We start from the raw sequence: 23,094 nt of genomic DNA, 5'->3' as shown, positions 1-23,094 counted from the left end.
TGAAAGGTATGGGTCGGTTAAAGCACCAGGGCCTGATGGCTTCAACCAGTGTTTACCAACAATGTTGGGATATTGTTGGGGAGTCGGTAACGCGTTTCGTGCTGGAGTGGGGTGTGTCCGGGAATCTACCAGCGGCTACAAATGATGCTCTACTTGTGTTGATTGCAAAAGTGGCGAAACCAGAGCGGATCACGCAATTTAGGCCAGTGAGCTTATGTAATGTCTTGTTTAAGATTATTACTAAGATGATGGTGAATCGGTTGAAGAATGTTATCTCTAAGCTCATCGGTCCGGCCCAGTCCAGTTTTATACCGGGAAGATTGAGTATAGATAATATTGTGTTGGTGCAGGAGGCGGTTCATTCTATGAGGAGGAAAAAGGGGCGTAAGGGCTGGATGTTGTTAAAGTTAGATCTTGAGAAAGCCTATGACCGAATTAGGTGGGATTTTCTGCAGGAAACTTTGGAGGCTGCGGGGTTGGCTGAGGGATGGACCAGCAGGATTTTGGCTGGGGTGACAGACCCGTCAATGAGCATCTTATGGAATGGGGAGAGGACTGATTCGTTTATACCGGCTCGTGGATTACGACAGGGTGACCCTCTTTCGCCATATTTGTTCGTGCTCTGCCTTGAGAGGTTGTGCCATTTAATAGAAGCGTCGATTGGGAGGGGAGACTGGAAACCAATAGCTATATCGCAAAGGGGACCGAAATTGTCACATGTTTGTTTCGCGGATGATCTGATTCTATTTGCAGAAGCGTCAGTATCGCAGGTACGGGTGATTAGGAGAGTATTGGAACGGTTCTGTGAGGCATCAGGGCAAAAAGTCAGCTTAGAAAAGTCGAAGATTTTTTTCTCTAATAATGTAAGCAGAGATATGGAACGACTGATCAGTGAAGAAAGTGGAATTGGGTGCACCAGGGAGTTGGGGAAGTATTTGGGATTGCCAATTCTACAAAAAAGAATGAATAAGGAGACTTTTGGTGAAGTCTTGGAACGAGTATCTTCTAGGTTGGCGGGATGGAAGAGTCGTTCTTTGAGCTTGGCAGGTAGAATAACTCTGACTAAAGCAGTTTTGTCATCTATCCCTGTGCATTCTATGAGTGCAATTTTGTTGCCTGCCTCTACGCTGGAAAGCCTAGATAAACTGTCAAGGAATTTTCTGTGGGGGAGCACCATGGAGAAGAAGAAACAGCATTTACTCTCATGGAAAAAGGTTTGTAGACCGAAAGCAGAAGGTGGGCTAGGTTTACGGCCTGCGCAGGACATGAACAAGGCTCTTGTAGCGAAGGTGGGCTGGCGCCTTATCCAAGATAAGACTAGCTTGTGGGCAAGGGTGCTAAGAAGTAAGTACAAAGTAGGTGATGTTCAGGATCCCAGGTGGCTGAAGGCCAAGAGCAGCTGGTCATCTACTTGGCGGAGTATCGGGGTAGGGCTGAGGGAGGTGGTGGCTAGGGGCATTGGCTGGGTTCCTGGAGATGGGAAGACTATTCGATTCTGGGCTGACCGCTGGCTATTAGAGAAACCACTGCTTGAGTTTGTAACGGGCACGCTACCGGATGACGAGAAGGCTAAGACAGCGGAGAGGTACTGGACGTTGGGATCGGGTTGGGACATGGTAAAGCTGCGCCATTTCTTGCCACTAAGCATCACAAGAAGATTGTTTTCTGTGGTGTTGCATGATTTTCCAGGGACGAGAGATGAGCTGTCTTGGAAGGGTCACCCGGATGGGCAGTTTACAGTTAGATCAGCGTACGCGTTACTAAAACCCGAGATGGAGGACAGGCCGTGTATGGAGAGATTCTACAAGAGGTTATGGAGGTTGGTAGCACCGGAACGGGTTCGGGTATTCATCTGGTTGGTGTCACATCAGGTGATAATGACTAATGTTGAGAGAGTACGGAGACATGTAGGGGAGAGTGCGGTATGTCCGGTATGTAATGGGGCGGATGAGTCGATTATACATGTGTTGAGGGACTGTCCGGCGATGTCGGGACTGTGGCGAAGGCTACTTCCCCCGAGGAGACATGATTTGTTTTTCCAGAAGTCTTTGTTGGAATGGGTCTTTGACAATCTGGATCCTGCTAAGGATAACTGGCCAACGATGTTCAGTATGGCGGTTTGGTGGGCCTGGAAGTGGAGGTGTAGGGATGTCTTTGGGGAACGGAAACTATGCAGGGATAGGTTAAAGTTCATTAAAGATTTGGCGGATGAAGTGCGCAGGGCGCATGCGGGGACCTTGAACAGTTCGCAGCCACATGCACGAGTGGAGAGGTTGATTCGGTGGCTGGCACCAAATGAAGGATGGGTGAAGATTACGACTGATGGTGCGTCCCGTGGGAACCCCGGACTGGCTGCCGCGGGAGGGGCAATCCGGAATGCGGATGGAGAGTGGCTTGGCGGGTTCGCTATTAATATTGGCTCATGCTCTGCGCCATTGGCTGAATTATGGGGTGCATATTATGGTTTGCTTATTGCATGGGATAAGGGCTTTCGACGGGTAGAGTTAGACTTGGATTCTGAGTTGGTGGTTGGATTTCTGAAGTCAGGAATGAGTAATGCTCATCCGCTGGCGTTCCTGGTACGTTTGTGCCACGGCTTCTTCACAAGGGACTGGTTAGTCCGGATTAATCACGTGTATAGGGAAGCTAACCGTTTAGCTGACGGGTTAGCGAACTATGCTTTCACACTACCTTTAGGTTTACATTTATTTGAGACGTGCCCAGAGGCGGTCCTTTTGATTTTGTTAGAGGATGCCAACGGGATAGCGCTTCCAAGAGCTGTTAGGTTGTAATCTTTTGTAGTTTTCATTAATAAAATGCGGGAGGCATTTGTCTCCCCTCCGCCTACCAAAAAAAAAAGTTTCACTAGCTTAGAGAAATTGTAAAACATGACAAATATTTTGTGGAGCAAAGTCAAAGTTTAGTGGGAACAAATTAGAGATCAGACTAAAACATATTTGATAGTCTGATAGATGGAATAAAGAAACACACGGGGATACTTGGCATGAACTAGCGTGCATCAGGAATATGTTCAGGACCAAAGCTTGTGCTCGGTTCAAAAGAACTTTTAGAGTCCACATCATGTCTCCCTCCTTTCCTTGAGTTCTCAGATAAGAGACACTCTTTTAGTTCATTAGCAACCTGGGACATGTTTGGTCTTCCAGATGAAGATGGACTAACGCATGACATTGCTAGCTCAAGAGCCTTCCACAATGAACTAGTGTCATAATCCTCATTCAGACTTGGATCCACAATATTTTTGATATCTCCATTGGTTAACTTAAATCCCACCCATTCTCTTATGTGAGACTTTTCACGAGTTTGGTCAATCACTGGCTGACTTGTGATGATTTCCAGTAATACGACTCCAAAACTAAAGACATCGCTCTTCTCTGTCAACCAGTTTGTTCGATAATATCTATAATACAAATGAATTAAAAAATTATCATATGGAAAAAAGGAAGATATAATTTACGTTCATTAAGTTGTGTGATAGACCACTTACTCAGGGTCAAGATAACCTGGAGATCCAGCAACATTTGTTGATACATGAGTTTCACTTCCCACCGGAAAAGATCTTGAAAGCCCGAAATCACCAAGTTTAGCATGGAAATGATTATCAAGAAGTATATTCATAGATTTGATATCTCTATGAATCATTGGTGGTTTGCAGCCGATATGTAAGTACTCCAGTCCTATATAATACACAACTCATAAAAGGTTTATTTCACACTCACCAAGAGAAGTGAATTGTTTACCATATTACAAAAAAAACTTAGAACGAACCTTGTGCTGTCTCTGCAGCAATTCTTAGCCTATTTTCCCAACTCAAAGGGGAGCTAGCATTTTCTCCTGTACTCATAAAGGTGTGTGTATGTTAATTGTTAAAAATGACACACGATCATTTTTTTGTAAACAAATCAGGTAATCAAGGATACCAGATAGATGTTGTTTTAAGTTTCCATTGGACATGTACTCATAGATGAGGACCAAGTGCTGTCCTTCGTCACAATAACCAACAAGAGTTACCAAATTTATGTGGTGTACTCTGAGAAGAAGGTCTACCTATCAAACCACAAGTAACCCCAGAAGGTGGTAAATCATATATACATTTTCTTTGAGTATGTGAATAAAGATAACATTAATTAATTATGGTGAAAGTACCTCAGCTCTAAATTGCTTATAGCCTTGAGCTGAGGATTCAGAGAGCAACTTAACAGCCACTTGTTCGTTGCCATTTAAATTACCGTGGTAAACGACTCCAAACCCTCCTTCGCCAAGAGTTCTCTCAAAGTTATTTGTAATCACTGCAACCTCTTCATAAGTAAAGCTTCTCTTGTTCGCCACCATTGATGGGCGTAGTGCTGGAAATTATAATCATGCACACATCATATATTTAAGTCCAAGTTAATTGAGTTTTTATTTGTCCTCAAGCTTACCTTTCTGTGGCCTCTTCTTTCTAAAGAAGAGAATGATGAGAAGAAGCACAGCTGTAATAATACCAACAGAAGCAGCTGATGCAAGAATAGGTACTAGCAATTTCTTTATGTTGTTTCCATGACCAGCTTCACTTTCGCACGATGGATCCAAACAGAGGTTTGGATTTCCATTAGCGCTATTAATTTCTCACAATTTTTTTTTTCCGATGTTAATAAATATATAAAAGGGGGTTGGATAGAATCATAGAAAAAATAGGCTGGAAGAAAAAAGGGACACATACAGCAACGTTAGCCCATTGTTTGCCATGTTACGAAGGCTTTGAGGAATTGAGCCGCTAAGATTGTTCCCACTCAAGTTTCTGTGCAATGTATATAAAACGTTATTAAATGCATCCATTTAAAGATTTAAAACCCAACTATTCGTCGTTTTACTTCCAGGGGAACTTACATGACTGTCAACAACTTCATTTTGCCGAGAAATTCAGGCACCTTTCCCGTCAAGTTGTTATTTGACAGGTCCCTATAACATACATATAAATAATGTCATGGTTATCAAACAAAGGTATCAAAATACATGTTTCCTTCTTTGAGTATATATATAGGAGATATATGAGACTTACAATTTCTGTAGTTGGTTAAGATATTGTATATCCCTTGATATGGTCCCATTTAATCCAAAATTAGAAAAGTCTCTGGGTATAGACCAGGACACATTTAAGATACATTGGAAAAAACAAACTAATCATTTTGAACAAGAAAACTTGAGTGTAATGATCTTACAAGGAAGTAATTCTTGGTGGAGTAGACGGAAACATGTTGCTGCAGTTTAGACCAGTCCACATATATTGTATAGGTACACATGGATCTCCTTGCCAGTTCGTTTTTTGTAATCTATAAGTGGCTTGAATGTTCTTCAATGTAGTGACTGGGAATTTAAAGTTTCAATGTTTTTGAATAGTTAAACCTCATGAACAACCAAAAAGCTAGGGTTTATATATCTACATAATAATTAAGTACAGTTGACAAACCGTCGTTTTTATCTGTTTCGGACTGAAGAAGCTGGAGTACCCCGAAAACCTCTATGGCATTACAAGATGGTGGAAGAGTTGACGACTTAGTTCTTGTAAGATCTAGGGAGCAACTAACATCGCATTTAGTAGAGGTTCTGATAGGTACAGTGTCAGCCATGAACTCTAGAGGACTGTAGTCATCACTAATTTTTGTGTTTTCATTCCACAAAATACTAAACTCTCTGCTATCACTGGGCTTCAAGGCCTGGATCTCGGCAAAGTGAAGGTACACGTGAACGTCGTCGTCCGTGTTTTGCATCAACCAGAAATTGCTCCATGACTTACCAGCACCTTTGGGTATAGAAGCCTTTGAAATTATAGCTTGTGGCAGATCGAAGGCATTAGCGGTCGTATTTACAGGAGTGGTGGTGTTTATTGCTATCCATTCATCATCGTTAAAGTATACGTCCCATAAACGATCATGGACATCATCTGGATACCTAACACAACGATGTATTATCGATAGACAAGTCAGTGGTAAATGTCAGCGTATTACCACTTTCCACAAACTAACTTTTTAGCAAAAAAAAAAAAAAAAGTTCATAATAGGAGCTCCTAAACAATATTATAAGAACGTAGGAACTTTTTATTAAGAAAAGAAGTTTCTGATAGTATTATAAATATGTCTCACATTTTTTTTGGTCAAACCAAAATTTATCAAACATTTATGTTTTCATTTTGGAAAATAAAACTAAAAAGGTAAAAAGATAAGATGCTATGTCTTTTAATCTAAAAGTAATATAATATACTCCTTCCCTATCATCATTTAAAGTGATGTTTTAATAATTTTTATTTGTTTCATTTTAGATGATGGTTTCAATTTTATATACAAAAATTAAATGTATTTAATTATTTTTTACCAATCATAGTTTACAAAAAAAAATTTAATTAGTTGAATTCATTTTGTTTAATATTTTTTATGTAAAAGAGGTAAATTAAATAAAATAATATGTTTTCTTAATTTATGTGTAAAAACTTTAAACATCACTTAAAAATGGTATAGAGAGGATATATCTTTTAAAGGAGTTATTTTCTGGCCCCCAACCAGTTCCGGCCGCCAACTGAAAGGAAGCCTTTATATGTAGTTGTTTTCATCTTTATCGTATCGATTCTTATTGTTTTTTTTTTTTTTTGAATAACCGCGGGTCTCCTAAAGGCTTCCTAGGCCCAATGACTAATCTCACGAGGTTGGCAATTCCCCTATGTAAATCTGCCAGTGGCCGTGCCTCGAACCCTGGTGGCGGAAGTCACAGCTGTGACCCCTTTACCACTATGCCACAAGGCCCGGTTTCTTATTGTTTTTACACTAGCTAGTAACTAAAAAGATAGGATGAGTTGACTTACCGTATGATGGATTCAGGACTGCTGAAGGAGTTATGATTGCTGAAATACCGGCGGGTGATTAGCTTTAGAGAGCCGGTTGTAGTAGTATAGGTGTCATCTCTCAAGGGACGTAGTTCCAAGGCTGATATGAATGGCGTCGTTGTTCCTGTCTTAACTAGACATATATCCAAAGTGTTTGACTTTGGCATGTGGATGATCTCCTCTATGGTACCATCTTGTAACGAAATCCGTTCTATATTACCAAATATATCTTGCAAATTTATAGTTGCCCAGAAGTTAGGGCCAAGATGAAGATCAAATATTGGTTTTTTCTGAGGGTCATCATAATTTGCATATAAGAACACGGCTCTAATAAGATAATGTGTGCCCTGCATGACAGTCAGATTATAGCAGTTTCGTGTTCCTTCCGGAAAATACCTAAGCTGCTTATATGGCTTTATGTATTTCACGCCATAACCAGGATCCTCGGTCTTGATTGTACCACTTTCTCCGCTGCTAATGAAATCAGCGTCGGATGAGAAATTCAAACCTGTGTACTCGTCGGTATAACTAGACTCGTTACGGGGCATTCCACAATCTAAGCTGATGAATCCTGGTACGAGTCATGGAAAAAATAAACGGAAAATTATATCTTCTGCAAATATGGAAGTCCAAAGATTTCCATAATATAGTAACACTAAAGTTAGCAATATAAGTGAACATTGGTTAGGTTCAAAGAAACAACAACAAATAAAAGAAGAAGAATGAATATTATACGTGCAGAGGATTGTATAACCGTAAAATACCTTGTTGATCTTGAGCATTAACGATAGTAATGAAAGAAATCCCTATTAGGGCCAAGAAAATAAGCCTGCGAATACTCTCCATTTTCAAAAGTTAAGATAACAAGCAACTACAAATATTCTGATATAAAGCTATTTATAACATAAAAAGAAGAAATTTAGGAAAGAGGGTTTATCAGCTTAATGTTGAAATTGTCACCTCAAGGTTGACACTGATTAATATAACAAATAAATAAAATACTTGCATTTGCAAAAGAAGAGGCCAAATTGGGTAAAGTTTAATGATATAAGATTCCCCTCCAGGTTGGTGGTGTGTAGAATTTACCCCATATATACCTGCCGTTCGGAGTTTGGAGCACGTCTCTCTTATTCATGTATGTGTCACACACTCATATTTTATGGTATAAAATGTTACATGTGAAATGAACCCGTCAAATTTGGAGCTTGTTTGATGAGAACTAAATGGTCCTGAATATGTTCTTGGTGTTGCAGCTGTTTGATTCTCAATCGGTGGTGATATGATGAAATCTTCCCGGTCATAGTGTTTGGAGATGTTATTCTTTCACTAACAAGAAATTGTGGATAGTGTTTGGAGATGTTATCCTTTCACTAACAAGAAATTGTGGATAATGAAGATTGAGTTTTGGTTACACCATTCTTATGATTACGTCTATTGAAGTCTGTATCCTTTTATATATAAAGTCACTTGATTACATCGACAACTCTTGTAAACTGTATCAAATTACCATAATAATACTTATTGAACTGTAATGCTGTAATAAATCAATTCCTTTCTATAACCTAATCTCTCAATAAACAATTTTGGAACAAGTTTAAAATTAAAACTCCTTTTTTTGGGGGGGTCTTTAAGAAGAAGCATATCCATGGGGATGAGTCTTTTGCCACTTCCAAGCGACTTCAAGACTTTCTTGAAGATTAGTGTAACGAGCAGACCAATTCAGATCTCTCAGAATCTTTGCTGGATCACTGTAAACCTCTGCGTAATCTCCAGGTCTTCGAGGCAAGAAATCTACTTTGATATCTACTCCTGTTGCTTTCTTACAAGCTTCCACAAACTCCTTCACCGATCTTCCTTTTCCGGTACCTACATTGTAGATTCCGACATTTCTTGGCTTAGCTTTCTCGAGAGCCTTCACGTGAGCATCTACAAGGTCAGTAACATCAATGTAGTCACGAACACAAGTTCCATCTCCTGTTTTGTAGTCTGTTCCTTTGACCTGCAGTTTGAATCCATTTTTTCATTTATCAGAGTTGAGTGAAGAAGAAGCATAAGAGAGTTTGAGAGACGAGTGTGTTTTATTTACCTGCAGGCCTGGAATCACGCCACGAGCTGCATCGAAACAAGCACCTGAAATCCGCCCATGTTCGCGTAGCTCTGGTTTTGGAGCTTCTCCTAGTCTACCTTCTGGGTCTGAACCGATCACATTAAAGTATCTGTGACAGTCATAAAGATCATCAGACATTGTTTGCTTGATCAAATCAGAATCAGAGACTTGTTAAGTCTTTCAAGAAATGTGGAGCTTGACCTTAGGATCATGACTGCCATGTCAGAGTTTTTAGAGAAATCCAGGATCATATCTTCAGCCATCTTCTTAGCTTTTCCATAAGGGTTAATCGGGACCTGAAAATCGATAATTTCAAAATTTGATGAGACATGTTCATGCGAAAGAGAGGGTTTTCTAAAACTGTTTTGAGTACCTGTGGAGTAACTTCAACAATAGGCATCTTGTCAGGTTCTCCATAAGTGGCACATGTGCTTGAATATATCAACTTCTTTACTTTATGTCTAGCCACAGCTTCAAGAACTACTAATGTGTTTGATGTAATGTTGTGGTAATACCTACATAACAAAAATCGAAATGAGATTGATTAACCACAAAGAACTCCAATCTTGCAGAGGTCTTATGAACAAAACAGTGGCTGGAGATTGTACTTTAGAGGATCTAGAGTGCTCTCTCCAACATATGCTACCGCAGCAAAATGCATAACAGCATCAAACGCATTCTCTGAGAAGATTTTATCGACCTGAAACGAACAAAACCATACTTAATACAAAATACCAGGAAAAAAAATTGCTCAAAAGAATCTTAAGGATATGAAGCATTACAGCTTTGGCATCTCCTAAGTCAGCATAAATAAATTGAAGCCTCCCGGCTTCTGGGAACAATCCCTGTAAAACCTTGACAGCGCCAAGATTCCCGCGAGAAAGATTGTCCTGTTTGTGAGACAAAATGATTAGTGTTACAAAAACCATGGGTTGGTGCAGTTTGACAACTTTTCTCTCCAGTGGATTGCCAAATACAATCAAAGAAAGAAACTTTACCAGAATGGTTACACGGTATGAATCCTTTAAGAGCCTCAACGCAGCATGTGATCCGATATATCCAGCGCCACCAGTGACTAACACATGAGTCACGCCTTCCTCGCTGCGAGAAAACTGAGGAAACCAACAAACCACAGCAAGACTTAGATTACAGAAACATCAACTAAAAGAACCATTTCAAGAGCCAGATTCAGGAGAAATGTTTGCAGACATTATAAAAAAAAAAAAGCGTAACAGATCAAAGATTCAGGCAAAAAGGAACTTGGAGTTACCGCGGTTGGTGATGTGAAACTCGGTGCATGCTTGAGCATAATAATGCATAGCGCAGTAAGAGAAACTACCAAGATAAGCTTGCCCATGACATTGCTCTTCCTTTTGGGTTCCAAGTATTCCATCCCTGAATTTTCAAAATCAAAGAAAACGATTGATCATCTATAATGTTGCACTCAAATATATATATAAATGTTGTGATTCAAGACTAACCACCTCCAAGAGGTCTCGTGTTTCTTCCTTGACTTCTAGCTCTAGAGAAACTTAGCATTGGAGATTCAGAAGAATCTGAACTCAAATCACCTCAGAGTAGTCTTTATGTTATTTGGTATTATTGAGACAAAACTCCAGAAACAAACTCAAGATTCAGTAGCCAGCAATCATCAAGTTAGCTGCAGATTACTGTTTAGAGAAAAAGAGAAATAATTTGAATGAATACAAAAGTCAAAACCATATACATTCACATAAGCAAATAAAATAATATTTGTTGGAAAGTGGGACCTTAATGAAAGAATCAAAAACAAGGAAAGAGACAGACAAAAGTTGAATACATTTATGAAAAAATAAGATAAAAGTTCAATTATTTATTAATTTATATGTTAATTGCAAAGAGAAAAAAGTTCTTAGGCAGAGAGCATGTTTGTCACAGAACAGAACAAAAGAACATAGAAACAAAAAATGCAGAAAGAGTCTGTGTTAAAGTCGTCGACTTTGATCGAAATTTCTTTGCTTTATCGAAAACCCATCTGAGAAATCACTGATCAGAAGAAACCCAGAAACGTTTCAATCCCCAATTTTGTATCGATTCAAAAATTTTGATCAGAATCAAAATTCGTTTCAAAAGTAGGGGAAAATGCAGAAACAGATCAAAATCAGGTTAAGAATTGGGTAAATAGTAAGAAACAATACATAGATAAGAGAGAAGTACCTGAGAATTTTCGAGAAACGAATTGAGAGAGAGGAGGAAGAAGAAGAAGAGGTTGTGTGATGGTTGAAATGGAGAAAGACGCGACGTTATTAAGGGAGAGAAAGAGAGACTTTTGGGAGAGAAAAAGAAAGAGAAAGAGAAAGAGAGAAAATAGAGGAGAAGCGGAGGAAGAAGAAGAAAGTGAGGAGCGAAGAAAGAAGAAGAAACGTGCAATGCAAAACCAAACCACAACTACGAGACCTGGTCTCCACTCTCCTTCCTTCTTATTTAGCTCTTTCCTTTTTTTCGGGAAAGAAAACAAAATTATAAACCAGTCCTTCAACTTTCACAAAATTTATTTTTAAACCCTCAAGTTCTTTTATTAAATCTAAACCCTTTAATTTGTTCATTTCCATGAATTGTGAAAGATTTTTTTTACAAAAATGGTGTTGACTAAACTAGATAAAGAAGATTTTGTAGTAAAAATGACTCACTGTTGATAAATGTGACTACAATCAAAGTCAAAACATTACAACTGATGATGATGTTACAATAAATATGACTTCTTATATAGTTTATACGTTTTCATCTCCCATAAGTATGAAATTTGTGAAAATAAAAGAAGGAATGACCAAACATGAGAATGTCATTCAGAACCAACCTTGTTTCTAAATTGTTAGGGGTGCGAATGAAACAAATAGTGAGAAATCGTGACTATTAATCAAAGTCAAACAAAAACAAAGTCGTTGTTCCAATGCATGTCGACACAAATGAGTTTCTTCCTTTCATGGATATATATATTAGTTTCGATTAGTTTTTTTTTTTTTTATAATTAGGATGCGATTGCAATGATTGTAATATCAACTACTATGCAATCATTTGTTTGTGATCCTCATTTTTTAATTCTTTAATCAAATTATGGGCAAAAAAAAACAATCGATGGTGATCAAAACAGTTTTGCTGCCTAGTTGTAGCGACTGCCTAACCATCTAACGTGATAAGCCAACGAATCGAGCGTAAACAAATAATTATCCTAAGACTTTGTATATAGAACTAGTAAGTAATAATTTCTCAATATATTTACTAATATACATTCTTTATACGTGAGTGATAATTGAGAGTTTAAACAAATGCAACTTTGTCTTTTTTCTTTTATCTCATACAAATGAATATAGTCATCAAACTGATTAACAAAAATATGGAAAAAAATATCATATCGATCATTTTTGTATCAAGTTTATCAATTTGTATCATTTATTATAAAAAAATGATTGGGAGATGATAAAATGGTCAATCATATGTTTTGTCCTGGTTGTTGAAATTAATTAAATTTCCTTATACGGCCTAATTTTGGTTGACTTTGCTTTTCCGATCTTTTTCCAAACGAAAGGAGACGAAAATATAGACGTCAATATCCGTACCGTAGTCTTGTAGCGTAATAGTAAAAGAGACCCACCTAAGACCTAACCAACCAAATACTATAAAAGTCTCTACTAACTCTAATTTCAGAACGAACCGACTGCTGAATTCTTTGAGTCATTAGGTTACCTACAAGTTTTTGTCTCCTTTGTATTATATCGTAGCCTAGCTTCTAAAAGACTTGCAGCTTCGTTATACTTGGAGAAGTTTTAACATTAAATTCGACGTGAGGATGAGACTGTAGAGACCGGTTCTATAAGCATGTAAGATGTGCATATGTGTTATGTGTATATACACTAGATAGGTTCGGTTAACCAAACCGGAAGCGTTTCTGTAGACTAATTAATTTCCAAATTCCTTTTTGTTGATTTAGGGTTCAATATTTATTGTTTTAAATATTTAACATATAAATATAATTACTGTTAAGTCAGTCTTAATAAAAAAATTGCTATGTTATACGGAAATTTATTACAGGTATTTAAAATATTAATGCAACCAAAAATCAAACCGAACCACATAAAAGTAAATTTTTAAGCTAATGGACTAGCTATATTTAACCTATTTTGTACCTGTAACTGAACCAAACCGAGATTCTTCAAACCAAAGTTACCAAACCCGATAATATAATAAAATCGATTCGAACCAAAGCAAACCGAAAAACCGGGTTTCCACCAGTAGTCCAACCGAAATCTGACCGAAGTGAACTAAAAAACGTCGTCGTTTTCGACATTTAAGATTAGTAGTTCACACACCAGTGAGAGAACAGAGAGAAGAAGATGAACAAGCGAAAATGAAATCACCAAAACCTCCGAATCTCTCTGATAAATCTCTTAAACCCAATTTCTTCTACGGCCACCGTAAACCGTCACAAAACCGCCCAATCGTATACGGTGGTCTCTTCTCAACCCGCCAATCTCTATCCAGAGACTCACCCCAATCTCCATCAAACGCCGTCGCTCACCGAACACCTTTCGATCTCCGCAAATGGGATCCAGAAACCCATCTCCCTTTAGAAAGATCTTCTTCTTCGCCGCCGTCACATTCCACGGTGATCTCCGCCGCCTCCGAACGTCTATCTCCGATCGCGAGATTCGTCCTCGACGCATTCCGCAAGAATCGTAACCATTGGGGTCCCTCAGTAGTCTCGGAGCTAAACAAACTCCGCCGTGTAACGCCGAGTATCGTCGCCGAGGTTTTGAAATTAGGAAACGATGCTACAGCTGCGGCTAAGTTCTTTCATTGGGCTGGTAAACAAAAAGGGTATAAACACGATTTCGCTGCTTACAATGCTTTTGCTTATTGCCTTAATCGAAACGGACATTTTCGTGCTGCGGATCAATTGCCTGAGCTTATGGATTCTCAGGGAAGACCACCGTCGGAGAAACAATTTGAGATTTTGATTAGAATGCACGCCGATAACAGAAGAGGTTTAAGGGTTTATTACGTTTACGAGAAGATGAAGAAGTTTGGGTTTAAGCCTAGGGTGTTCTTGTATAATAGGATAATGGATGCTTTGGTGAAAAATGGTTACTTTGATTTAGCTTTGGCTGTTTATGAGGATTTTAAAGAAGATGGGTTGGTGGAGGAGAGTACTACTTTCATGATCTTGGTTAAAGGGTTGTGTAAAGCAGGTAGAATCGAGGAAATGCTCGAGATTTTGCAGAGAATGAGGGAGAATTTATGTAAGCCTGATGTTTTTGCTTACACGGCAATGATCAAGACTTTGGTTTCTGAAGGGAACTTGGATGCAAGTTTACGAGTTTGGGATGAAATGAAACGTGATGAGATAAAACCAGATGTGATGGCGTATGGAACACTTGTTGTGGGCCTGTGTAAAGACGGTAGAATTGAAAGAGGCTATGAATTGTTTATGGAGATGAAGGGAAAGCAGATTTTGATTGATAGAGAGATCTACAGGGTTTTAATTGAAGGATTTGTTGCGGATGGGAAGGTCAGATCTGCTTGCGATCTGTGGAAGGATCTGGTTGATTCTGGGTACATAGCTGATCTAGGGATATACAATGCTGTTATTAAAGGTTTATGTAGTGTGAATCAGGTTGATAAAGCATATAACCTCTTCCAAGTTGCAATTGAGGAAGAACTAGAACCAGATTTTGAGACTCTAAGTCCCATTATGGTTGCATATGTGGTGATGAATAGACTAAGTGATTTCTCCAATTTGCTAGAACGAATTGGAGAATTAGGATACCCTGTCACAGATTACCTTACACAATTTTTTAAATTGTTATGTGCTGACGAAGAAAAGAGAACGATGGCTTTAGATGTCTTTGATATACTAAAGACTAAAGGTCATGGCAGTGTCTCTGTGTACAACATTCTTATGGAGGTTCTTTACAAGATGGGTGATATTCAAAAGTCCTTGTCACTGTTCTATGAAATGAAGGAATTTGGGTTTGAACCAGATTCATCATCTTACAGTATTGCACTTTGCTGCTTTGTTGACAAAGGGGATGTCCAAGAGGCTTGTTCATGTCATGAAAAAATCATTGAGATGTCTCGTGTTCCTTCCAAAGCTGCTTATCTGTCTCTTACTAAAGGGCTCTGCCAAATTGGAGAAATTGATGCGGTGATGTTATTAGTCCGTGAATGTCTAGGAAACGTTGAAAGTGGTCCTATGGAGTTTAAGTACGTTCTTAGGGTTTGTCATGTATGCAAAGGTAGTAATGCCGAGAAGGTTATGGAGGTAGTAGACGAGATGAACCAGGAAGGTGTCTCTATCAATGAAGTTATATACTGTGCGATTATCTCTGGTATGTCTAAGCATGGAACAATAAAAGCAGCAAGAGAAGTCTTTGCAGAGCTGAAAAAGCGCAAAGTCATGACTGAGGCTGACATGGTAGTCTATGATGAAATGTTAATTGAGCAGACAAAGAAGAAGACAGCTGATTTGGTGCTTTCAGGGATCAAGTTTTTTGGTCTCGAATCAAAACTAAGAGCAAAGGGTTGCAGACTACTCGATAACTAAAGTTTGGGTCTGATAAATCATTTAGCTGCACAGCTGACTAAGAGAATGTGCTTTTGTCCAAACAACTGCATATATACCTTGATGCATGACGATATGCTCGTTTGGGCGTTGGTATTAGTCTGGGTTTGTTAAACCCAACCATGCAAGTTTGGGAGCTCTTCCCACGGATAATTCAAGACCCGCGAAATTGTTTATTTGGGTTCATTCTTCTGATAGCTGAAGCTTGGAAGTGAGTAAATCTTTGGATCCAAGGGAGATGTAGTGAAGCGCCTCACAAGCATTGTGTGGAGAGATACTTACAAATCAATGGTCTGGAGATATCTCAAGTTGTTGGCTCGGATTTTGTGAACCCATAACCCTGATCCCGCTTCCCTCTGTGCTAGTTAGAATGATTAATGGCATTCCTTGTGGTAGCTTTGATGTTGCAGGTTGAAGTTTAGCTAATGTTTCAAATTTCAATATTGAGTCCTTGTAAGGATGTTTAGGAAACTCCCTTTTCACAACAAATGATTTTTAGATTCGTAGTATATTAATCAATGGATAATTCTCACTTACCATAAACTCAGATTTTTTGGTTAAAATTTTGAAATGTCAAGAGATTGGAATAAAGTTGGGGTTTTTTTTTTTTTTTTTTTTGACAGCTAAAGTTGGGGTTTTTATTTCCCAACTTTTTGGAAATGGCAGTTAAGTTCCCGTGTCGATGGCTTTGAAATGTGGTTGCATTTATGATCCATGATCCATCCTTTATATCTTAATCACACATCCGAAAAAAGTATCCATTTTATTCGTTACCCATTTCTTCAATGAACACTCTGGTGAAGAGCGGTGGCGCGTGGCTACTTTCCCCGTCGTTGGCGGTGGTGGCTCTGAGGAAGATGAGAGTGTCTGCTTTAGCCACGTCATCATCATCTTCTTTTCCCAAGTGGGAAGGTGGGGTTTCCATGGTCCAAGGAGCTTCCAGAGGCATCGGCCTCGAATTTGTGAGCCTCTTCTCTCTCTTTCATTTACTGGTCGCTACAAATTTGTGAGCTAATCAACCACTACTCAGAATCTTTAACTTTATCAGTTGAGATAAGAAAGAAAGATCGATATTTGGTTAAGCTTTTTCACCTTTTTCTTTAGGTAAGACAGTTGCTGGGGAACAATGAGAAAGGGTATGTTGTTGCTACTTGCCGAAATCCAAAAGAAGCAACAAGTCTCTCTGATTTGAAGAATCGTTTCTCTGAAAGACTGTTCATCCAAAAGCTTGATGTTACAGATGAAACTACCATTGAGGTTATTGTCTCTACACTCAAGTCTGTCTCCTTTCACTAATCAACAACAAATGCTCCATGTTCACGTTTCTGAAACTGTTAAATCTGGTTATTAGGAATCAGCGGAATCTGTGAGAGAAAGATATGGTTCTCTCAACCTTCTTATAAATGCAGCTGGTATACTCTCCATTCCTAGCGTATTGCAGCCAGGTACGACTGTATGAGTAACCTAACATTTGAATACCAATCAATTACATCGTGATTCTTTCTTACTCTTGCGTTAGAGAAATTAGTTTCAGTTCTATCTACAATTTGGGGTAACTAATGAAGCCTGTGAAAATAAAGGACTCTTCTTTAATCCCCAGTTTTTATTTTCCCTTTTGATCTCAGTACAGAAACAACATTGAACAAGGTTGAAAAATCATCGTTGATGCTTGCTTACGAGGTTAACGCTGTTGGTCCAATCCTAGTGATGAAGGTAAGCTCTCCCAGTTCTCTGTTTTTGTCAAGAACACTGCCCTTATACGAAAACAGAGTGAGAAATGGAGGAAAGTGGGTAAAGAAAACTTGAGAGCAAATCTAAGTTATGTGTGTCCTTGTTTTGCTTACTCATGGACATGGTCTCTATGACTCTGAATGATAAAAGATTCTGTCTTTGGCTGTGTTGCAGCATATGTGGCCACTCCTTAAGGCTGGTGGAGGTAGTGGAACTGAGAGGGAAGTTGCTGTTGTAGCCAATTTAAGCGCCCGCGTTGGATCCATTGGAGATAACCGACTTGGTGGTTGGCACTCTTACAGGGCTTCAAAAACAGCACTCAATCAACGTACAATTGAATAATAAGTTTTAGAAGATTCTTGACTTTTCCATCTGGTATGAGCTGAAAAAACCATTAATTTCTGTTCACAACTGTTGCTTTTGCAGTGACGAAAAATGTATCGGTTGAGTTAGGTAGGAGGAAAGATCCTGTGGTATGCATTCTACTGCATCCAGGCACAGTAGACACTGATCTCTCTCGGCCGTTTCAAAAGAATGTTCCTGAAGGAAAACTTTTCACAAGAGAGTACTCTGTTCAGAAGTTATTGCACATCATCAACAATGCTAAGAAACAAGATAACGGCAAGTTCTTTGCTTGGGATGGCCAGGAGATACCTTGGTGACTTCTTGATTGGTTTTCTCGATCCGACTGGTCAGTTCTTTAAAATTCTATTGAATTCTTGTCGGGTTTTTTTGTTCACTTTCTTGGTTTGAGAGCAATTCCTTGGAGCAATATCGAATAACTTGGAGTGAGCATCCAGAAGCTGAGAGCTTTCTGAGTATATTATAATAATAATCAATGTGATGGTATAAACTTCTATCTACATTGTGTATTACTACATAATTTTACATGCTATTTTCGAAATCCCGAGTCCAAATCATTGCCATATGTGATCCAGCTATGACCTGGAGTTTTATGAACTCTGTTCTTGTTCATTAATTCTTGAAGAGCTGCAGCGTCATCCCACTGTCTGACTGAACTATATGTGTTGCTTAGCAGCACATATGCTGCTGAGTTCTGAGGATCCAGATGCATTAGTTTCTCTGCAACTCGTCTAGCCAAGCTCACATCGCCATAGACTCTACATGAACTAAGTAGAATCTCCCATAGAACAGAGCTGCTTTTGTATGGTGTAGCTTCTGCAAGCGTCTCTGCATCTTCAAGACGACCAGCTCTTCCAAGACAATCAACTATACAGATGTAATGATCCAGCTCCGGTTCAATTCCATGATCTCTCTGCATTGAACTGAGTATCTCAAGCCCTGTATCCACCAGTCCTGAGTGGCTGCAAGCAGTCAAGACAGAGACAAAGGTTATCCCGTCGGGTTTCTCTCCCGCTGATATCATCTCTCTGTATAGATCAACAGCTTCATCGCCTCGCCCATTATGAGCATACCCATGTATCATCTCATTCCAAATAACCGTGTTTTTCCTCGAAACAGTATCAAAGAACTGTCGAGCTGATTCTATTTCACCGCATTTGCAATACATATCAGTAACAGCTGTTTCAACAAAGGAATCGCTTACATATCCGCTCTTCACTACCTGTCCATGAAACTGTCTTCCATGGACCAAACTACATAACCTTGAACAGCTACCTAATACAATAGCATATGTAGTTTCATTAGGTAACAACACACTAGTCTGATGCATTCTTCTGAAGAGCATTAGAGCTTTTGTGTCCAGTGTGTTGCGTCTAAGACCTGAGATCATCGAGTTCCAACAAGCGATATCCAATTCGTTTATACAATCATCAAAGATACATTCACAGATCTCCATTTTCTCGCATTCCGAATACACTGCAATAAGACCACTAACTATGTGACTGTCCTCAGAAGTCTCGGTCCTTATCGCTACCCCATGGATCTGTTTCCCTCCTTCCAGAAATCTCAATCTCGCACACGAACTTAGTATCACACTCAAAGTGGTTCTGTCAGGTTTCAGGTTCTGAAACTGCATTTGTCTGAAATTGTTTATTGCTTCCTCATAGTGCTCATAGTTAGAATAACCAGAAAGCATAGCATTCCATGCGCTAACACTTGGCTGGGGAATGGTATTGAATATTCTCCTACCGGTTTCAACATCTCCTGAACGAAAGCACGCTCCAAGAATACTAATGCAAGTAACTTCGTTTGGTTCAAAACCAGAATCTCTCATTCTCTTTAGATATTCAATGGATTTGTCACTTCGATATTCCTGGCCAAACCCAGCTATCATAATGTTCCAAGAGACAACATTCACTTCAGGCATCTCAGTAAAAATCAGCTCTGCGCCATTCATGTCTTTATTCTTTGCATATATTTCGAGCAACGAATTGTTCAGATGAAGTTCTCCTACGAACCCACGTCTTAACGCAAGACTATGGATCTGTTTCCCGAGCACATTGCCATAGATTTCACTCAGGCTATCACATCCTTCTCTTGGAACAGAGATGCTGAGAATATTAGATAAGCAAACACAATCCACCTGCACACCTTTCTCACACATCAATCTGAACATGTGAACTGCCTCCAACACTTTATTTTCCCGAGCTAACCCGCTGATTACCGTCGTAAAAGAGACTTCATTAGGTTCAGAGAGAGATTCAAACACTCGAACACCATAATCAACCATAAACCCGCACTTTGCATACATAGACAACAACGCATTGCCAACAAAAATATTCTTATCAAGCCCCGTTTTAACAGCAACCCCGTGACATCTCATACCGATAACACCATCCTGAACCTTGCTACACGCGCTCAAAACACTAGCTAACGTGAACCGAGAAGGCAAAAACCCATCACCAACCATCCTCCCATAAACATCCAAAGCCTTCTCCTCAAACCCCTTCCTCACCAATACACTAATCATATTATTCCACGACACAACATCTCTCTCAGGCATTCCATCAAACACCTCACACGCTTCCTCCAAATCCCCAACTTTACATCTAAACGTCAAAAAAGCATTCCAAGAATAAACATCTCTCAGAGACATTTCGTCAAACAGCTTCCGTGCATAATCTCCATCGCCAAACTCAATATACAAATCCAGTAAACGATTACATAGATAAGTATCACTGTTTAATCCCGTCCTAACAATGAACCCATGTATAACTTTCCCCGAAAGTTTACACCTTTCATCTCTGTAACAACGCAAGAGACTCGCTAAATACTTATTGCCTCCACTACGCATTTTTTTTTTACTTAAAGAAGCTGTGGAATATTGTTTATATAGGTGATAATATGAGGTTTGGTACGAACTTTTCTTGCTAAATCCACTAAGCATCTCCCTCAAGAGTAGAAAAAGTTTATTTGTTTATAATGTTTAAATCAATCATTAGATAAATTGAGAAAAATACAAATTTAAAAGACAAAAAGTAAAATAATAATCTTGGGGAAAAAATTGTTTCTTGAGAATCAAGAAGAAGGGATGACAACAGTACGCATCATGTTCTTGAATTCAAAAAAGTCAACGCGACCATCTTGATTCCGGTCAACGGAAACGATCATCTTCTCCACTCTCTCCATCTCTCCACCTTCAGGTAACCCAAGTTTCTTCAAAACCGCTTGTAATTCCCTAGCGGAGATGAATCCATCACCGTTCTCATCGAAAACCTTAAACGCCTCAGCGAGATCCGATTCATCCTCGGCGGAGGAAGAAGAATCTTCATTCTCTTCTCCACAAGCTCCACCGAAGAAAGAATCGTCGAGTGTTTTGTGAAGAGAAGAGAAATCGTCGAAATTGAGACCAGTGTTACCTGGTTGAATGTATGATTCAACGGTGGATTTGAGATCGGAGAGATCAGCGTTGAGACCAAGACGTGATAAAGCTTGGCTTAGCTCTTCAACGGTTATGAATCCGTCGCCGTTTTTGTCGAATAAGTCGAAGATTCGTTGGAGACGAAGTGCGTTTAGGCTTGGGCTTCGTAGTCTGAAGGATGATGATTGTCTTGAAACTTTCTTCTTCTCGTTGTTACACTCCATTGTCTTAGAGTTTGTGTTCTTCTTCTTTCTTCTTGGTTTGTGGGATTATAATCAGAGATTGAGAAAATGGAGTCTAATTATAGAAGAGAAGAGAAACAATTGGGGAATTGATAAATTTTTATGGGAAGGAGTCCGTTTTTGCCGGCATTGACTTTGTCTGGCCCGCCATGTATGAACTTGGAGCATCAAACCCATAATTCATATTAATGTGAAAATAAAAATGTCGCCTTTTTGTGATCTGTCGAATAATATTTGAGTATTTGACAATCACAAGAATAAAAATCTAGTTTTTTTTTTTCTTTTTTCTTTTGGGTAATGATAAAAATGTAGTTTTTGTTATAAAAGTCGTGAAAAGGAGGAATCGTAAAGTCGCAAAAGATGCGCACATGGGTTAAACGTTTCGTTATTTATTAATTTATGTGGAGCCCACCGTCACTATGCACGCATAGTAATTTACTTTTTTACGCCTATATAAACGAACGAATTCGTTCGATGTAAAATCACAATTCATTACTTCAATTACAAGAGAAGTAATAATCTCTTTCCCTCTCATCTCTTTATTTTCAGTATCCCGATCCTTCTGCGGGTATAATTCTTTCTCCATTATTTATATTTATATACACCAAATAATAAAGTAATTATTATAACACGTTATCAGCACGATCACTCTATGATCGCTGAAAAAAAAAATACGGTATTATACCGGACAGTATGTCGCCTCGTTAAAAGAAAAAATATGAGAAAAAAAAAAGGAGAAAAGAAAATTATATAAATAAATAAAAGAAACTATATGGTTGGCTGAGCCACCTGAAATTACTTCATGCACCATAATTAATTATTTTCTGTTAATGGTTGGCTGAGCCACCTGAAATTTTATTCACTGCTTTAAATATTTATTTCTGCTACCGGTCGGCTGAGCCGCCTTAATTTTATGTACTGCTTTAGATATTTATTTCTGTTGCCGGTCGGCTGAGCCGCCTTAATTTTATGCACTGCTTTAAATATTTATTTCTGCTACCGGTCGGCTGAGCCGCCACATATATATTTACTGTTTCTATGTGGATAATTCGTCACCATAATATCACTGTGAATTATTTGTTTATATTATAGTTTATTCACCTGTATAAATATTTTTATCTGAATCGATAATTTTTGTTTGATTGATCTCTAATTTTTCAGATTAATTTTTGTTTAAATCTTTTTCGCCAACGGTCTCAAAGAAAAATTTCAAAATTTTTTCAAAAAATTCAACTTTTTCCAACGGCTAGGAATAGTATTTTTCAATCTATAAATTCATTCATTTTCTCATTCATTTCATCAAAACAAAATTTTTTCATCTCTCTAAAAACTCTCTCCGAAAAAAGAAGAAGAATTTTGAAGTTTTGAAGTTTTGAAGAATGTTTCGATTATTCTTAATATTTGTTTTTGGAATCATTATTATGTGTATTTATAATCTTTGCGTTGTAGATTTTACTCCGCAAGAATTTCGTTTGAACATTAGTTTATTTGTTTGTACTCTTTTTCTTTTTGTAATCGCTTGCATTATTAATGTAAACGGTTTATTTTAAATATGTTTTAAAATAAATTAAATAAAGATTTCTAATAATATTCCATGTTTTTATTTTAGAAAACAAATGGCAAATATTGAGAAGCTTAAGTTTTCGGCTCTGCACATCACTTTGGCCAATTATATATTTTTTTGAATTGCCAACGTCGAATTACATTTACAATCTCTTGGCTTAATAAAAGAGAAAAATGACTCACCTGCCAATGAAA

The 23,094-nt window shown here is 38.5% G+C and overlaps 7 protein-coding genes across 9 annotated transcripts; 2 read left to right on the top strand and 5 right to left on the bottom strand.

Moving 5' to 3' along the window:
- Positions 1–2,914: 2,914 nt before the first annotated feature.
- LOC9303951 (probable LRR receptor-like serine/threonine-protein kinase At4g20450) lies at positions 2,915–7,720 on the bottom strand. 2 transcript variants are annotated; one of them, XM_021019408.1, is made up of 13 exons: positions 7,639–7,720; positions 6,854–7,445; positions 5,468–5,949; positions 5,220–5,364; positions 5,060–5,131; positions 4,888–4,959; positions 4,721–4,798; positions 4,440–4,615; positions 4,165–4,364; positions 3,939–4,065; positions 3,787–3,852; positions 3,506–3,695; positions 2,915–3,418 (listed from the first exon to the last, which is right to left on the bottom strand). In XM_021019408.1, the coding sequence occupies exons 1-13, from the start codon at positions 7,718–7,720 to the stop codon at positions 3,010–3,012; spliced, it is 2,691 nt and encodes an 896-aa protein (XP_020875067.1). In that variant the 3' UTR covers positions 2,915–3,009. The 2 variants fall into 2 exon arrangements, with proteins under 2 accessions (XP_020875067.1, XP_020875068.1); XM_021019409.1 differs by having other exon boundaries at positions 2,915–3,373.
- A 579-nt stretch (positions 7,721–8,299) lies between these two features.
- On the bottom strand, positions 8,300–11,456 carry LOC9306000 (probable UDP-arabinose 4-epimerase 3). 2 transcript variants are annotated; one of them, XM_021019985.1, is made up of 10 exons: positions 11,178–11,456; positions 10,463–10,651; positions 10,252–10,376; positions 9,980–10,093; positions 9,764–9,871; positions 9,590–9,681; positions 9,355–9,496; positions 9,183–9,277; positions 8,961–9,090; positions 8,300–8,873 (listed from the first exon to the last, which is right to left on the bottom strand). In XM_021019985.1, the coding sequence occupies exons 2-10, from the start codon at positions 10,518–10,520 to the stop codon at positions 8,502–8,504; spliced, it is 1,236 nt and encodes a 411-aa protein (XP_020875644.1). In that variant the 5' UTR covers positions 10,521–10,651; positions 11,178–11,456; the 3' UTR covers positions 8,300–8,501. The 2 variants fall into 2 exon arrangements, with proteins under 2 accessions (XP_020875644.1, XP_002867878.2); XM_002867832.2 differs by lacking the exon at positions 11,178–11,456 and having other exon boundaries at positions 10,466–10,547.
- Positions 10,577–11,566, bottom strand: LOC110226193. The gene is given in 4 exon segments (XM_021016926.1): positions 10,577–10,651; positions 11,178–11,228; positions 11,230–11,298; positions 11,300–11,566. Coding segments are annotated over 4 exon segments (390 nt in total). The 3' UTR covers positions 10,577–10,648.
- A 1,739-nt stretch (positions 11,567–13,305) lies between these two features.
- LOC9305999 (pentatricopeptide repeat-containing protein At4g20740) lies at positions 13,306–16,126 on the top strand. Its single transcript, XM_002869882.2, has one exon. The coding sequence runs from the start codon at positions 13,366–13,368 to the stop codon at positions 15,559–15,561; it is 2,196 nt and encodes a 731-aa protein (XP_002869928.1). The 5' UTR covers positions 13,306–13,365; the 3' UTR covers positions 15,562–16,126.
- A 74-nt stretch (positions 16,127–16,200) lies between these two features.
- LOC9303950 (C-factor) lies at positions 16,201–18,214 on the top strand. The gene is made up of 6 exons (XM_002869881.2): positions 16,201–16,541; positions 16,684–16,836; positions 16,931–17,024; positions 17,210–17,292; positions 17,485–17,638; positions 17,737–18,214. Exons 1-6 carry the CDS (start codon positions 16,365–16,367, stop codon positions 17,970–17,972), a joined length of 897 nt encoding a protein of 298 aa, XP_002869927.1. The 5' UTR covers positions 16,201–16,364; the 3' UTR covers positions 17,973–18,214.
- Positions 18,090–20,630, bottom strand: LOC9303949 (pentatricopeptide repeat-containing protein At4g20770). Its single transcript, XM_021017442.1, has one exon. The coding sequence runs from the start codon at positions 20,618–20,620 to the stop codon at positions 18,203–18,205; it is 2,418 nt and encodes an 805-aa protein (XP_020873101.1). The 5' UTR covers positions 20,621–20,630; the 3' UTR covers positions 18,090–18,202.
- LOC9303948 (calcium-binding protein CML42) lies at positions 20,614–21,506 on the bottom strand. Its single transcript, XM_002867830.2, has one exon. The coding sequence runs from the start codon at positions 21,316–21,318 to the stop codon at positions 20,752–20,754; it is 567 nt and encodes a 188-aa protein (XP_002867876.1). The 5' UTR covers positions 21,319–21,506; the 3' UTR covers positions 20,614–20,751.
- Between the last annotated feature and the right edge of the window lie 1,588 nt (positions 21,507–23,094).

Source organism: Arabidopsis lyrata (genome assembly GCF_000004255.2).
Source record: "Arabidopsis lyrata subsp. lyrata unplaced genomic scaffold ARALYscaffold_7, whole genome shotgun sequence".
In the NCBI taxonomy this organism is placed as follows: Eukaryota; Viridiplantae; Streptophyta; class Magnoliopsida; order Brassicales; family Brassicaceae; genus Arabidopsis; species Arabidopsis lyrata.
The sequence above is the reverse complement of the archived record's forward strand: the minus strand, read 5'-3'. Positions and strand labels throughout refer to the sequence as shown.

Bases quoted from the DNA above. Each gene is read 5' to 3' on its own strand.
- LOC9306000 (XM_021019985.1), bottom strand. From the start codon at position 10,520: ATGCTAAGTTTCTCTAGAGCTAGAAGTCAAGGAAGAAACACGAGACCT. The intron at 10,377-10,462 runs GTTAGTCTTGAA...TTGAAAATTCAG, and splicing joins CACGAGACCTCTTGGAGGTG to GGATGGAATACTTGGAACCC. The intron at 9,682-9,763 runs GTAATGCTTCAT...TGTTCGTTTCAG, and splicing joins ACTTAGGAGATGCCAAAGCT to GTCGATAAAATCTTCTCAGA.
- LOC9303951 (XM_021019408.1), bottom strand. From the start codon at position 7,720: ATGGAGAGTATTCGCAGGCTTATTTTCTTGGCCCTAATAGGGATTTCT. The intron at 4,616-4,720 runs GTATGTGTCCCT...AGAAATTAATAG, and splicing joins AACAATGGGCTAACGTTGCT to CGCTAATGGAAATCCAAACC. The intron at 3,853-3,938 runs GTATCCTTGATT...TTATGAGTACAG, and splicing joins CTTAAAACAACATCTATCTG to GAGAAAATGCTAGCTCCCCT.
- LOC9303949 (XM_021017442.1), bottom strand. From the start codon at position 20,620: ATGCTTAGTGGATTTAGCAAGAAAAGTTCGTACCAAACCTCATATTAT.
- LOC9303948 (XM_002867830.2), bottom strand. From the start codon at position 21,318: ATGGAGTGTAACAACGAGAAGAAGAAAGTTTCAAGACAATCATCATCC.
- LOC9305999 (XM_002869882.2), top strand. From the start codon at position 13,366: ATGAAATCACCAAAACCTCCGAATCTCTCTGATAAATCTCTTAAACCC.
- LOC9303950 (XM_002869881.2), top strand. From the start codon at position 16,365: ATGAACACTCTGGTGAAGAGCGGTGGCGCGTGGCTACTTTCCCCGTCG. The intron at 16,837-16,930 runs GTTATTGTCTCT...TCTGGTTATTAG, and splicing joins CAGATGAAACTACCATTGAG to GAATCAGCGGAATCTGTGAG. The intron at 17,025-17,209 runs GTACGACTGTAT...ATCTCAGTACAG, and splicing joins TCCTAGCGTATTGCAGCCAG to AAACAACATTGAACAAGGTT.